Raw genomic sequence first — 16,016 nt, 5'->3', positions numbered from 1 at the left:
ACAGACCTTTGGGCAAAGAGATGAAAGAAGTGCAAAGAAACATCATGCTGAAAAGGGGGCTGGAAATACCCACAGAATCACAGTCGTGGGGCAGTGGAACACCAAATGACTCATGGGGAAGAAAAGAGGGCTGTTCCAAAAGGAGAAGCTTCTGAATAACAAGATAGCATTCAAACAATAAGGCTTTTCAGGAAATAATACAGCATTTTAATATGGCAATTTCTGCTGCCTTAAGAGGATGCCACTTTATTTCTCTGCAGCAGTAGTATTAAAGGCTTGAGGTGAGCAATGCTGCAGTGACACACAGTCCTAAATATCCTATTTTTTGACTCAGTTGTTCTTGTTCTACACCACTGAGTAGTGACCTCTCGCAACATATGTTCCATTTTTAACAGAATGCACATAAGATTAAAACCAGTTCACTTACCTTTATTTTCCCTTCACAGTGAGGAAAACCATCCATAGGAGGCAATTCACACTGTTCCTGGGCTCCATTTATGAGATCTAAAGAGAAACACAGACCATAACTGAGCTACATTTCACACTTCTGACAGAGAGCCTGATGAATCCTGCCTTTTATTTTCATGAATCCACAGTCCAGACTGACTGAAGGGTCCTACTGGGACCTTTATAATGTTTGTTATAACATTAAAACTCAGTGTGCTCCTTTTTGACCACACAAGAATAAGGTTGCATAGATTTCAATTCTGACTTGAGGCAGAAGTGCTGATTTACAAAAATCAATCTATGAAGACTCAAAAATTAAGCTAATCCATATTGAAAGCAACAAGAAGAAAATATTTTCCTAATCAAAGTGTGCTTGAAACTACTAAATCGCAGCAATTTATTTTCACTTGTCAAACACTTGGGATGTACACGGTTCTTAAACATAAAACTAGTTTTTCAAGCTCTGCTATCACTTTATCAAATACCCACAATCCGAAACTTGGCACCAGATATATGACCCAATTAATAAATGTTGCAATATGATCTAATTTAACAACTGAGTAGCACTACATCACATCTCACAAGAAATATTTCCTATGGTCTTCCAAGATCTTTTTTCCTTCTTTTTATTTGACCATTTCAATTCTTTTTCATTCTAGATTAGTGCAATGAATTAAAGACTATAATATAGAGCAAGATTTCTAGCCCATGAGCCAAGGAAAAAGCAGCAGTTTTAAAGGACATTACCCCTTCAGCTCCAAGGGACTTTCTTCTTAGAAGAACCCTCTAATGCAGGGCTTTAAGGCAAGAAAAATTATTACCATGGTGGAGAGATTCTTGCCAAAGGCAGTGGAAGAGAAGGTTTTCAATTTAGGTAGTTCATCCCACAGTTCTCTAAATTATACCTGCATCATTTCTGGCTTTTCCTATGGGCAAGAATCAAGATCATTAAAGTCAGCCAGCCATCAACCTAGGAACACTTTCTGCTGTGGCAGTAACTGTGCACAATCTCATCCAGAATATGTTAATTAGAAAGCCCCAAAGAAAATACAACAATAACAAAAAAAAAAAAAAAAAAAAAAAAAAAAAAAAAGGCTGCAGTATTAGACTAGAATAGTGACAAAGATCTGTGGGTAAAAGTTAGAAGGTTGCATGATACTATTATATGCAAAACCCACGACCTGATCGATCTATTTTCTAACTTTTTGCAAATAGCTTCTCTTTAAAGATAAAACTTGAAATGTGAACCAAGCATTGCAAAATGAACTTGATGGGGGACAGCAGAGTCATGGCAGGAAGTCCTCACTTCTTTGTCAGTCTCTGCAGCAGGAGTGATTTGACAAACTGAGCTGTACTGCCAATGACAATGGCACTGAAGCAAAGCAGTTTGTACAATGACTTTGTAATTTCAAATCAATAAGCACTTTCAAAATATTCTGACTATCTTCTTATCCTTGTGGGATTCTTGCAGACCAGACCACCGACATCTAAGGCTCTGATTTCTGCTCTGAATAAGAACACACAGAGCATGCATACAGATAGCAGCAATTTAAAGTATATTCTCAATTCAGTCAGTAGAGCTGCATAATAATAGGACATTTTGCTTTACTGCAGTTCAGGAATCAGACCTTCCACTTGCATCACACCAAAATTGGTACCTGAGGTATAACAGTAATAAAGTGACATGGTAACTATTATGGTAATTTTCAATAATAAGTAGAATTCCATTAGAAGAGCTTTATGGTCTAAAAGGGTTTGTGGCTTTTTTTTTTTTTTTCCCCTCTTTTTACCCTAACTCATAAGTCTGAATGCAAAATAACAGTTTTACATAAGGCATGTCAAATTCAGGATCTTCCTAAAACAAAAAAAGACCACTGAAATTTCTGGTACAACATCAGAGATGCAGTTCAGCCACAAGGAAAGTTCAACTTTCAGCATCATACTGAATTTAAGGTGGAAAATGCTGAATACCTGGGTACAGCTTGCCAACAAGAATGAGCCATGAATTTTGTCATTTAAAATAAAATAATGTCTTCTATCTCAAGTTAATTATGCTATCATATGATGCCTTTCCTCTTCAGAAGGTTGGTCAAGCAAATCCTCTTCTCTCCTCAAGTCCTATTAAGTACAGAGTAATATATAAGCAGAAGCTGTAATTCCTTATTTTACAGCACACTGTGTCAAGTCTGTCACCTACACCATATTTCATTTTAATGGGGATCTCATGGCCTGTTAAAGAAAGAAAAGAGTGAGAAAAAAACCTCAAAATACAGATAACAGCCTGATTTTTGGTAGATACACAACTGCAGTTCACATGTTTGCTTCTGTCATGTGTGAACACATTCTCTGCATCCCAGTGTGTTTTTGTTGACAGGCCAAGATCTTTGCTGCTGTTCACTGCTCACAAGGTTTTACAGGACCCCAGTATTTGTGAGATTTATGTGCAAGAATCAAACCCTTCTTCCACCAGTCACACACTGCACCAGCCTCACTCTGAGCTCCATGGCAGTACCACACTGAGACACTTCCCAAGCACAAACCCTCCCAGCCCTCCCTGCTCCTGTCCGTTCTAAGGAGTTAAAATGAAGGGACAGACATTTTTCTCAGCACAAGCTACAGACTTTCTTAGGCTTCTGGTGTCCCCTGTGGCCACTAAAGCTTTTCCAGAGCAGTCCCACTATTGCTCTTCCACTGGGAAGGGTAACACACAAACAGAGCGTGGATCTCTCCAGGATAATCTGCCTGTGTAGGGAACACTAATGCCCACCTTTATCACCCTTAACCATGTCGAAATATTAATGTGTCTGGGACTACTACCAAGAGTATCTGACATCTTTCCCCATTCTTGCCAAAACCAGTAAACACTCCTAGGATTCACCTTCCTCAAAAACGTTCATGTTTTTTCTCCACCATAGTCCAGAGACAGAGAAGATGCTTTACACAGTCACCAGCTCCCCACTCCCATCTTCCCATTCAACCTCACCTTCTATAACCCAAACAACTACATCAGTTTTCCCTTGCTTCATCCTCAGCTATTAATCAGGTAATAGCACAGTGAAGCAATTCTATAAAACTTAAATGTAAACAGTCCAATGAAACAATTTACACAGAACTACTATCCAGAGCAGAAAAAAATGTAACAAGATGTGCATACAAGAGGAAACGAATGTGAAAGAACAGGAGAAGGAACAGAGAAATGTAATTCTGTTCCATCTGAGCATTCCCTAGAGAAGCAGTCTATCCTCTGTGCCAGTGAACAGGAAGCCAGATGATGCAGTCAGACTGGAACCACGTCTACCTCAAGGACTGCTGTCCAAAGCAACAACTGCCTGCAGAAATGGGCAAGTCGCTGCTGGTTTCCACACATAAGCCTGAGAACTCCGTGCAGAACTCTGAATTCACCAGTGAACAATCCTGACAGTTCCAGTCAACTACAACTCACTCTGGTCGTACCCTTTCTCCTCAGCCACAGTCAGGGTGAGTTCTGGGCTGAGAATCAGCCCTCCAAAATTCTTTCATAATGATCAGACCCTGTATAAATTACATTTCTGCTCCTCTTGCTGCTCATTTTAACTCAGGAGGGTGTGCTTGAGCTTGTTGGTAACACCTCACAGCTGGCTCTCCTTAATCAGGAATCCAGAGGGGAGCAAATTTTGTGGTTCCCATGAGCAGCTGAGACCAAGCTCAACCAGACACCAGCAATTTACACTTCTGAGTGTGATCATAAAGACAAGGGAGATGAAGAAGTGAAACCCTGGGGATGCCAATCTACACATCGGGATCTTCCAAAACATGAAAAGCAAGCATTAACATATAAACAAGACTTCTGAGTTTTTCATCGTTTGGAGATAAAATCCTAAACCCTAATAACTTATGAGGATTCTTATTAAAAAGTCTGGATAGATGTATTATGCTGTTAGCAAATTCATGTTGGATAACTCTTTCCTGAAGGCGAAAACTACATTAAGCCAGACACTAAAGTTACTTTTGTTGGAGAAAAGTATTTGAGAAACCACAAGGATTTTTACCCTTAATTAGGATTTATGAAATTTAAAATGCAAACTCTGAACCTCTTTTCCCAGCCAAAACTTAGAACTTTCAGCCAAAAAAAGTTAGAAATACAACTGTTAAGTTAGTACAAAGCAACATTAGTTAATAAACACTTTTTCTCCTAAACTTTGTGTGAGCCATTATATTAATTCCTGTTCTACACACACCTAAGTGTTTCTGAATTCGTGCATAACTTATCTCCCCTTGACACTGTTATGAAAAAACATAATTATTAAACATTTATCTTATATGATGTTATGTTAAAAGTCAATGCACTAACAAACAAAAACATGAACATAGCCTATTCATGAAAGCATGCAGTTGGTACAGAGTTCCAGATCACCCTGGAAAAAAACTATTGATAAAACACCAACCAACTGCAGATTTTAAAAACCTCTTTGAATACTGTTTTTGAAGTCCTGGGATATTTAAAACATAACTAACAAACCCCATCCTCATGTTTAGAAAGGAGCCATATGTTCCCTTCACAAATGATCTACAGCTTTGCATCAGACGTGGTTAGAGCACAGCAGGTTAACCTGAACTTGTGAACAATCCTCAGTTGTTTCAGTGCAAAGTCTGGCACTGAAAGCATCAACGACGTGGCAGATTTGAGCTAAGCCACCAACCTTGCACTGGAAAAGGAGCTTCCCTCTTGTTGCTTGCTACCAACCACTGCACCTGCTAAAGCCCCAGGCCTTCAGCACCCAAATACCAGCTCACAGATGCATGTCTTCGTTGCTTCCTGCACTTAAACTCCTTAAACACAGGTTTTATTTTTAATACTGAAGGTTTACAACACCCACGTTGAGAATGATGTGGCTAAAAGCACAGTCTGTGGTAGGGAATTGATTTTTGTTTGCTTTCAAGTTGCTCTTTAATAAAACAGTAAAAGAGCAGTAGTAAGTGCTACGTGCATATTTTCTCCCTTTCCTATACTGCACAGCCTTCAAATAATGTGCTTTGTAATAGGCTAAAAAATTCTCCTTCAGTTTTTCTCCATCAGACAGCTAGGAAGTCTAGAAATATTCCACTAAGACAGTACACTGAATAAGAGTTATAATTAGTCACTCAGCAGTGAGTGCTGTTTGATAGGTGCTCTGTTTGTCATAAGAGTTTTAAAATAGCGATATTGGTTAGAGCAAATGAAAAGGCTGCAATCCAGCTGAAACTGCAGGCTGACACCAGCAGTCTGCTGCTCTGCTAAGGACCAGCTTGGTGTTCTTCTGAGAATAGAAATGTATTAAGAATTTAACACAACACTAAAAATGATGTACTCTGGAACCTTGAGGCTTAAAGTCTGATTTTCAGACTAGTGCATATTAATGTATTTTTTGATGATATACAGCACAGATAATAGCTCAAGTCAAAAGTGTTCCCATCAGCAGATCTCATAAAATACAGAACCTCTCTAGTATTATAAGGTCAGAGTAATCACATCTGATCAAATCTATTCACCAATTTTATTTCTGTTCTCCTTCTGGTTTTGATCATTAAATATAAGTACTATTCTTGCTTTAATTCATGAAACAGTTCTCTTGTTTCTATTTCAGTCCTGAAATCTGGTATCTGTGGTTAGACACAGACTGTAGTTAATGCTGCTTTCATTTGTGTAAGGTCTTCTTTCCCTTCTCCAACTAATTAACACATTCTCAATTCAATTCACATTTTTCATCTCCAGCTGGTAAGATTTCTTTAAAGAGAGAATTTGCAGTGTGAGCTGAAAGCACTAACAACATATTCAATCAAATGAGCTAAAGGTTTCAAGATTTTAAATGCAGAGCACAAAATGCTTTCTACCAACATTTTAGAAACTCCTGTAGCAAAGTGTCTGTATGATTTAAAGCAAATTAACTTTTCTACCTCTAGTCCATCCTCACACAAGCTGTGCTGCTGTGTTCCATTAGCACTACTGAAATCAATGCAGTGTTAGGAGAATTCAAGTAGTAGTCAAGTGGTTAATCAAAATGCAGCCCAGGGGACCACTAAGAGCCCCCTTCAGCATTATTAACACAGCTTTGCACTGCAGTGGAAGAAAATATTCACCTGTGGTCTTCTGCACACACCGCCCTGTGCTGCGACAGCCAGGTCTGAGGGCACACAAAACTGCCCAGCTCCACACTGCCTTTGTGGGAGGGGGGAAATCTTAATAAACACACACATACAGCGTGGAAAAAGAATGCAACGAATAAGGCACAATAAACACGACTCAAAGCAAAACACCACCTGGAGGAAGCTGCAATCTTGACTATCTGAGCCACTGCAGTCCCACATCCTCTTACAACTGGTACACACTGGTGCCCTGTGGGGACAGCAGGATTGTTTTCTGAGGCACGACACACTGTGTTGACTAATGAAAAGTCTACTCTAGTCTTCTCAAAACAGGAGGGCAGCTTTGGAATTCAAAGCAACATGCAGTATCTAAGCTTTTTGAATCTCAGCAAGTACAGGACTGTGGTGGAGCTGTGGCTGCAGACTGCAAAAACTAAAGAGGCTGTGTCATAAAATCATCGGAGAGCCATGAAAACAAATCCACTGACCCTGAGGTTACCTGAGTCTTTCCCCTCCGACCTAAAAGGCTTGAGTGCGGCAGCCCCAAGTCTTCAGGAACAAGGACATGGAAATACCACGACAAAGGTCCTTCTCACCATAGAAACGTTAAAAAAAAGCCTTCTTGCAGCATTGCCAAAGCTGACTTGTCAGCCTGCCGTGCTACATATCCACCAAGGATGCCAGATATCTGACAGGCATCCAAGCCATCATGTCTTAAATGACAAGTATACACTGAAGTCTGCATCTTAATGATGTTAAAACTAAAGTTGTTAAAACTAAAGTTGTTAAAAGGGAGCCGAACGGCCAACACAGCAGAACAAGTTAATGCACAAGGCAGAAAAGCTGTGGAAACTCTGAGCAGATACAGCAGAAATGTCCTCCCTCATGGTGACATGAGCCTGGGCTGTCCTTAGGCTTAGCAAGAGTCCAGCTGTGCACAAGGGGAAGGCTGAGGAGGATTTAACGTAAACCTTCACTTGCTGATTTTTGCGGGACCAAAGATACACAATTAAAGTCATTCAAAGCAGCACTTTTCAAGGCAAAAGAACGTTTTTGTAAACAACCAGTCTGGCAGAGTTTTCAGTACAATTATTGTATCTGGGGCGTTAGATGGTCAAGATTATGAAAATTTTAGATTTTCAGCGAACAATCACAGAAAGAGTGATGACCATCTCTAAAGAAACCCATCCCACAACAAAACACACTAACCCCACTCCCACTGCTCACCAAAAACATCACATGAAGAAAACAGAGGACTGATTCTCCGATCATGTTTGTGCACCCACATTGCCCTGTGTGATGAACCATGGCAGCGCAATTCTGCCCCACAAAAATCAAGGGTTTCTTTTATCATTATCTTAGAAAAGCACAACTGTTAAAAACCAAATTGCCTACACCAAACTAATCCTGTGCCTGTCACATGGAACCAAAAGATGCAGCTACAACAGTAGCAGCCCTGAAGACAAGCTCTGCATGAAAGTGCCATGGTTTTGTATATCCTCATCTCTATTCATCTCTACAACATTAATCTATTCATCTCTACAACAGCAACTTTAAATTTACTTAGGGTGTCATTGAGGGTGCCTCAAGGTTTCCTGTTTTGAAGGCTGATGAAATCTCCTATCTCCTAGATACCCAAAGTTTAGATGAATACATTCCTGTGTGTATGGGAATATATTGCTTCCCACAGATGCAAAAAGGATGGCTATCAAGTATCTCAGAAGCTTTTTAGATATAACTTAGATAAATAGAAAAAAGAGAGAGAAGGAAAGATGGCTTTATTGCTTTTGAAACCAATCAGCCAAAGTTTTATAAGCATCTTTATTAACAAATCACTCTCTCATAAACAAAATGGAGGTTCTGAAAAGGCAGTTGAAAATTATCTGTATCAAAACCACCAGATTGTTTGATAGTTCTGTGGAAGGAAGGAAAAAAGGAAAAATATGCTTACAATTTTACACATGGATCTAAAAAGGGGGAGGGGGGGAGAAGTAACACTTAAGCTCCCACTCAAGCTCCCCAAGTGTTCACAGCTTTGCTTTTCAACATATTCTGTGCAGCCTCACACTCCAGCACAAGTCCCATCCTCAACTCCTCTAGGATTAAAAATGTTTATGCTACTAAGAGCTCATGCTCTATTATCCTTTCATACAGCCAAAAAAGAGCAAAAAAGCCATTTTGCTCTTGGGCTTCCCTTAATGATAGATTCCATAAAACTAACTTCAGAGGGAGAACTAGGTGTAGTACTACACTAAAAACACAAAGGGTATGAATACACAGTACAGTCTACATATACAAAGCAAATAGATTGAGAGTCACAAAATCATGGACTGGTTTGGGTAGGAAGGGACCTTAAGACAATCTTGTCCCCTGCCATGGGCAGAGACACCTTCCACTATCCCAGGGTGCTCCAAGCCCCACCCAGCCTGGCCTTAAACACTCCAGGGATGAGGATTCCACAGTCTCCATGGACAACTTGTGCTAGTATCTCAACATTCAAAGAATTTCTTCATAATACCTCATCTAAACTTGCCCTCCTACAGCTTAAGGCCATTTGCTCTTGCGCTATCACTCCATGCCCTCGTGAGAAGTCCCTCCCCAGCTCTCCTGTAGCCCCCTTTAGGTGCTGCAAGGGGCTCAAGTTCTCCCCAGAGCCTTCCCTTCTCCAGGCTGAACAGCCCCAGTCTCTCAGCCTGTGCTCACTAGCAGAGGGGTTCCAGCCCTGTGATCAAAACTCAGGATTGAATCAAAAGAAAGTTTGAGTTCACCTACTTCAGAGACAGGTAAATTGCAGCCTTTGCTAAATCCTCAGTAATTTCTACTACCATTATCACTTTCTTATCACGAAGAAGTCTAATCCAGATGGATTTTCTTCAGATCCTTTTATCTGCCCAAAACTCCACACCACCACAGAGTGATATTTCCATGCCAGATTTCACCACTGCTGCCTCAGTTCTACACCACACTTGATAGCCAGATGTGGAACAACTTAAAAAGAAAAAAAGACATTGTTTCATAGCTCAAAACAAAGATAGATATTTTTTCCAAACTGCTAAACAAGTTGATTATTTCCCATGCCAGTGTTTCCTTTTTCTTCTGCTGTCCTTTTCTTCTCCTTCAGAGAAATTATTGCTCATTCCTTCAGGAAGTAAATTATACAGTGGATTATAAAATCCAGGTTTCAACAACACTGGACTTCTTCAGATTTTGTGGCCCACCTTGTTTTACACAGTCAAGGCTAAGTTTTCTTTTGTTGAACATGGTTTAAAACAAAGAAAAATATTTATTTTTAGCTTCTATTTATTAACTTCTATACTTGCAGAGAGGCCTGAGAAGAAGAAATGCTGATTAATCATCATAATACCTGTTCTTCGTTCTTTGAAGGTGAGTACTATTTTTTTTTCCATGAAAGTGTTATCAATACTTCAAATAAACAATGAAGAAAAGCTTGCAGTATATTCAGATTGACCACTCTAGCCTGCCATCATACTGAGTTTTAAACTGTAAGAAAAATACTATGCTTTGCTCTTGAATTTGTTATAATCGGCAGTGAGGATAAATACTTACAGCGTAATCACTTGCCTGTCATTCTATGTCTCATTTTATCATTCCTATCTACTCCAGCAGTATATAACACAGTAACCCTTACACAAGGTCAGAGGGACAAAATGCAGATCTCAGGATGATTTGTGGCTCCCCTCTTCACTACCAAGGTTTACCAGCAGTGTCAATAGATTACAGGGTGAACAGGAGGCCTCACTTATTTCAGAAAGGCTTTCCATAGGTACAGGGGCATGGCTGTACAAATCACAGAACCAGAGGTCTCAGTGTACTCTGAGATCTCAATCCAAAAGCAATAAATGCATGATGTAGCTCCACTGGAGGCAGGATCCTGTAGGAAAGTCTGCTAATGACATTGCACTGTTTCACTGACAAATGAGGCTATAAAACACTGAATTTACTGCAGAGTTTTAAGCAGCTACTCTGATGCAAAGAAACAAAACCAAACAACAAACCTCAAGAAGCCTTTAAAAAAGATTACTAAAACTACTAAACATCATGCTAATCAGATGCTCAACAAAGACTACGGTTAACCAGAGAGAAAGACCAAAATTATTAACAATTGCTAATATGAACTTGTCTAAAGTCAGCATTAAAATATTACAACTGGTAAAGAGAGGAAGGGTAATCCTAACATGCTTGTTGTGATCACTTTGTAGTGTACAGCTAAATGTTATAAAGAAGAGTATCATCTGTATTCGTACATATACTTGTTTCAACTCCAGTAAAACGACAAACTGTTGGGTAACAAATTGCCTGCATCACAATTTTCAGATTACCTCAACTGCTTTAACACAATATAAATGGGATGTTGTTGAAATATTACAGACAAAACCAACATTGGTATTGTCACAATGTCCTCACCTAGCTTATTTTATGAACAATTCCTTCCTAACAGAGCAGATATTTATATCACAATTATGCTGGAATCATACGGCTTCCAGAGTGTGCTGTCAGAAAACTGCCACGAAGGACGAAGTAGAGACAAGTTTTTCATTTCCATTTGGCTGCCTCTGATCTGAGTAATTGCCACTGATTGCCTCAAATGGATGAAGAGCAGGCACTTAACACAGGCATTAGGTTCAAGCTCTACTCTAACCCCAGGTACTGGCCAGCCCAGAGGTACCTGAGCAGCAACATCATCCAGTCATCAGCCCAACACATCAATGCAACCTTAAGGGACTCTTACCTAAAGGTTTTTCCTGTTGCTGCTGTTTAATGGTTGCTTCAGACATTTTAAACTCAGTGTACCTAGAGTCAAAGGTAAAAAACCTGTGGCTCTAATAAGAGGAATTGTGTTCTTTGCCACAGAGCAAGCCTCAGGCAGTACAAAGAAATGCAAACACTGCAAACGGAAAACTCTCACCAGACTCCTTCAGTGTCGCTCCTGAATACCAAAATTGTGACTCTAGCCCACTCCAAGAATAATAACATTCAAATCACCCTGAGAACTGATGAAAGATTTTTCCCTTTCAGGTAAGAACAATGAACCTTTGCCTATAAATTTTAAAGCAACAACATGAGTATCCAATTATCTGCAAATCTAAGGAAATAACAGCAGCAAGTCTCTTTTGTCTGGCTGTAAAGAAAACACACAGGGATGTTTTTCATTTTACATATGGCCAGAAACTCTAGCAGTGCTGTACTCATTCACCCTCCATCTCAGTGGAAGTTTTTCCAAGATCTTGTGTGTGTGGCAGGGAAGTGGCACAGCCTGTCAGCACCCTGCAGGTGCTGCACCTCTCCAGGTACCTGTTCCTGATTTGCCTTCAGTTTTACCAAGACAAGGCAGATGGGGGAGGGAAAGTCTGTCTGATCAAGAGATAGCACGACTTTAGCACCCTGGTACAGATAAACACAGTTAGGACTGAGCAGCTGAGAGCACCTCTGCTGCCACACTGACATCAGGCAATCACTTGCAAATCTGCTGCCCTAGACTTGTTCCTTGGTAGGCATCTCCCTACCAAAGGCAGCATTTTTGTCTGTTTTGAGAATTTCAGCAAGTGACACCTTCTCAACAGAAATATTTATTTTTGCAGGAATCCCAAGGGCAGACAAGACATAGGAGCACAACTTATTTACTAAGTTCCCTTAACCCTTCTGCTTTTCTCTTTTTGGGACTGCAAAGATCATTGGACTTAGACTCAGACTTTCCTATGAGTCAGGACTGCTAGTACCTGTCTCAGTGTGGTGGCAGAACAAAGCAGTCCATTCATTGAAAACAAAATGAATGACTCCAAATGTCATCTCAAAACATGTTTTTATTTTAACTGAATGTACCAGGTAGGTGACGTCTCTGTGTCAAATCCTAAGAGCCATTCAACACTGTAGGGAAAGACATTATTATATCATGACCAACAAATATAATAAATGTTTTCTTTCAGTTAATAAAGTGCATATGGTAGAATGGCAGAGCAGATTGATACCAACCTAAATAGTTAGGCTTCAAGAGAAAAGATATCCCCAGTTTCATCATTCTAAAGTGCAACCATTTAAAGCATAAAACACCTACTATAAATTGATGAACTATTCCCTCTAGTAGAGATTTTGATTTTCTAATGTGTTCAAGTTACCACAGAAGAAAGGTCTTCCACTGAGCTTGGACTTCAGTTTGCCATTGATAAAGGCTAAACTTTGAATTGTGGTTTCTTAGTCATTCCAAATACCTAACACTGAAAAATCATGTTATGCTCAAGAGAGGAAAGGTTCAGATTAAACAGCCCATAAATCATTTCAGTAATTGCCATACACACCTGCTACATTAAGCTTTTCAGCTGCTCCTAAGCTGGGAGCAGAAGTGGTAGTATTGTTGGTCGAGTTTGCTCCTGTTCCATTAAGTACAAGATTTTCCACCTTGGACTCCAACTTCCCGATGCGCTGCAAGATATTATCCAACAGGACAGCAAGTGTCTTCTTCAAATCTGCAGAGGAAAATGGAATGTTCAACTGCTTAATAACGCAGTGCACACTTGTCAGAATCAAAAAGTAGATACAAGAATGAGCTTAGATTATAGATATATAGATACATATATCTATATACACACACACATATATACACACACACACATTTTCTCAGTGCAAATCTTTGCCATTACCAGCTCTAAGCACTCGAGTTCCCTACTTTGTTCAGCCTCAGGTACAATTTTCCCTGGCCATGGAACTTGTCAGCCTGTCTATTTTATGAAGCACACTGCAACTCATAGAGATATCCACGTTCAAGGTGAAATGTGAGCCTTTACAGGAACAGAAAAATGCTTGCTTTGCAATGGCTCAAGTAATAAGAAGCTGCTTAAATAATAATGAGTCTAAACCTAAATCCATATTCAAGCATTATCAGAGGAACAGTCTATTGATACTCAGTCACCTGGGAACACAAATCCCCTTCCCAAAAAGGACAGCTTTGAGCCAGCACAAAAACCTTCTCCTGCATCTCCTCCACATAACCAGCTTCTGCACTGGCAAAACTAGATAATAATTCCTAAAAAAACAGTTAAGTTCAACCTTTCTGTTGTATTCACAAAGCACCAAAAATCCTGTTTCCTTTCTTCAGTCTGTTGGTGATTGTCTCTGTTGGGTCTGACACAGAGCTTCCTTGGCATGGAAGGCAATGAACAATAACAGGAATTTGCATATCAAATGACAACACCAAAGAGTTCTCTGAAATTTTTTTTCCCTTGGCTTTTGTTTTGTTCAGATTCCTTGAAGGAACACAAGACACTTTGGCAAGCCAAAAGAACTGAGTGCAAGAGGAGAAAACTAGACCACTATAAGACTAAACTGTATAATTATAATGGCAATGAGCCAAAGAAGATGAAACTATTGTCCTTTGTTCATTTACCCTTGTAAAGATTAAAGAATTTGGTACGAGGAATTTACATTATTTTTCCATTTAGTTACATAAAATAATTGCATATTTTGTTTTACATAATTTTAAAATCAAATAACTTTCTGATCTATAATAGAAAACTTTTCCATACATCTGAAGAGATTCCACTGTCTCTACATCAGTTGGATTTTTGCCACTTTCATTCTGTGCTGCTTTTTTTTAAATTTTTCCCATGACCATCTCAATTTTTGTGTAAATGAGAGACTAAATAAGAAAATGATACTACTTTACAAAGCTTATAATTGTTTTCTCCAAACAAAAGGAGAATCATATTTATTCCATGGTGCCATAAAGAAAGCCTTTCTCGTTATAACTGTATTTTCCTTTGTCCTCTAAAGATCAGAAGGTGGAATCTGAAGCACTAGCCCACACATCTGGACTATTTTTAAAGGGGCACAGAAGTTATTTAATGGCACAGTGTGCAGAAGAAAAGGAAACTCTGGACTTAACATGAATATAACCATGGTAGAGAAGGAAGAAAAAAATCTAGGAAAAAAATAAAAATAATTCAAGAAACAGTGAGCAAGAAATGTAGCCTACATAAAAGCATACACAGATCATAAAGAAAAAAGAGGTTCAAATTTGTTATTTTTAAATTCTGATACCAAAACACTGATATGAAACATCTTGTCAGAATAAAAAGGCAAGTGGAACATAGTTTGGGGAGGGCAGAAGCACAGATTCACAGAAGTTTTGTAAAAGAACGTTCAATGCTATAAAGAAAAATCTAATATTCACTGTGTATATCTGAAGTATAACTTGTAAGAGGAAAATGTCTGAGCCACCCACGTGACAGGTGAATACATGGTAGAAGGAAAAAGGGAGAAAGTAAACAAGCTGTGCAATCACAATTAAGGAATGACTGAAAGTCTTTCAGGTGGGTAAAAGCAGCCAAACCCAGCAAATATTAAATTTATTCTTGAACATGGAAATCACGACTGTGCTCACTTAAAGCAATCAGAGGATAATATTAAGAAAAACATAAAGGCTAAATAAGCAAGAGCATTAATTTTCACAGAATATTGAAGAAACCTCAACCAATTATTATTAACATCAGTCATTAATGTGTTTATTTCTGAAGAGCTAACCTGATTATTTGCTAGCAACAAGTCATTTGGTATGCCAAACAGGACAAATTCACTTATTAAGTAATTACCTTAGCCAGTTTCATAAACTATTATTTAATATGGTGTTATTCACTCACCATAGTGCTTCTCCCTGAATTTTAAATAACTGCATTACCACTATTTTCCATCTTTCCAAACTGCTTTGTTGAAAACACCTGGCCAAACTTAAAATTTAAGTCTTTAATCTTAAAAATCTCAGCCATGGACTTGAAATTGCTACACAGACCTTGGCTTTCCCTTCACAGAAGTGTCACAAAGTTATTTCAGCCGCTTCCAAACGCAGTTTAACTTCTCCTTGGGAACCTGACCAGTGTTTGGAGGCAAGTCAACTTATTCCCCAGCAGGATTTGGAACAGGAAATTAATGCCACAGGCAACAAGCTGCAGGGGGAGTTTTCCTTATGGATATCATGTACCCATATTAATGCAGTTACCTTCACTATCTGGAGCCAGATTGTTTGGGGTTTGTTGTCTGTATTCTTTCTCAGTTCACCCACCATCCAGCACCCCTGCACAGTAACAGGACACTGGTAACAGCTGCACAGCAGATAAAGTTTGGTTTTGAGCCTAATCACACAGTCCTCTGAGGATTCCTACCTGGCTCAGAGATCCTCAGCCCAGGTATTTTTCAGGAGATTGAAGAGACAAGGTCTCCATGGTTTGCATCATTAATCTGATTTTATTGAACACACTGCTGGTTTATACACCTTTCAAGCATAACCACCGTATCTCTGTCTCTTAGTAACATTGCTTAACTATGGGCTAGTACAGACCTGTACAACCCAAAAAACATACATGCATACACCCTGATCTCTTCCTCCTTCAGGGTCCTGCCTCGACTTGCCAGGGCTCACAGCCCTCTAGTACATCTGCTTCTGCCATGAGTTCAGCAGG

At 39.3% G+C, this 16,016-nt stretch overlaps 1 protein-coding gene across 1 annotated transcript in view; it reads right to left on the bottom strand.

The window, feature by feature from the left end:
• Positions 1-16,016, bottom strand: part of MGAT5 (alpha-1,6-mannosylglycoprotein 6-beta-N-acetylglucosaminyltransferase) — a 114,740-nt gene that overhangs the window by 54,714 nt on the left and 44,010 nt on the right. Inside the window, exons 4-5 of the mRNA XM_066323144.1 lie at positions 12,864-13,031; positions 428-504 (exon numbers count right to left, since the gene is read on the bottom strand). Coding sequence (XP_066179241.1) covers positions 428-504; positions 12,864-13,031 — 245 coding nt within the window. The remainder of the gene's footprint in view (positions 1-427; positions 505-12,863; positions 13,032-16,016) is intronic.

The sequence above is a fragment of the Sylvia atricapilla genome, chromosome 7 (assembly GCF_009819655.1).
Source record: "Sylvia atricapilla isolate bSylAtr1 chromosome 7, bSylAtr1.pri, whole genome shotgun sequence".
Lineage (NCBI taxonomy): Eukaryota > Metazoa > Chordata > Aves > Passeriformes > Sylviidae > Sylvia > Sylvia atricapilla.
Note: the sequence above shows the minus strand (reverse complement) of the source record. Positions and strands in the feature narration are given on the sequence as shown.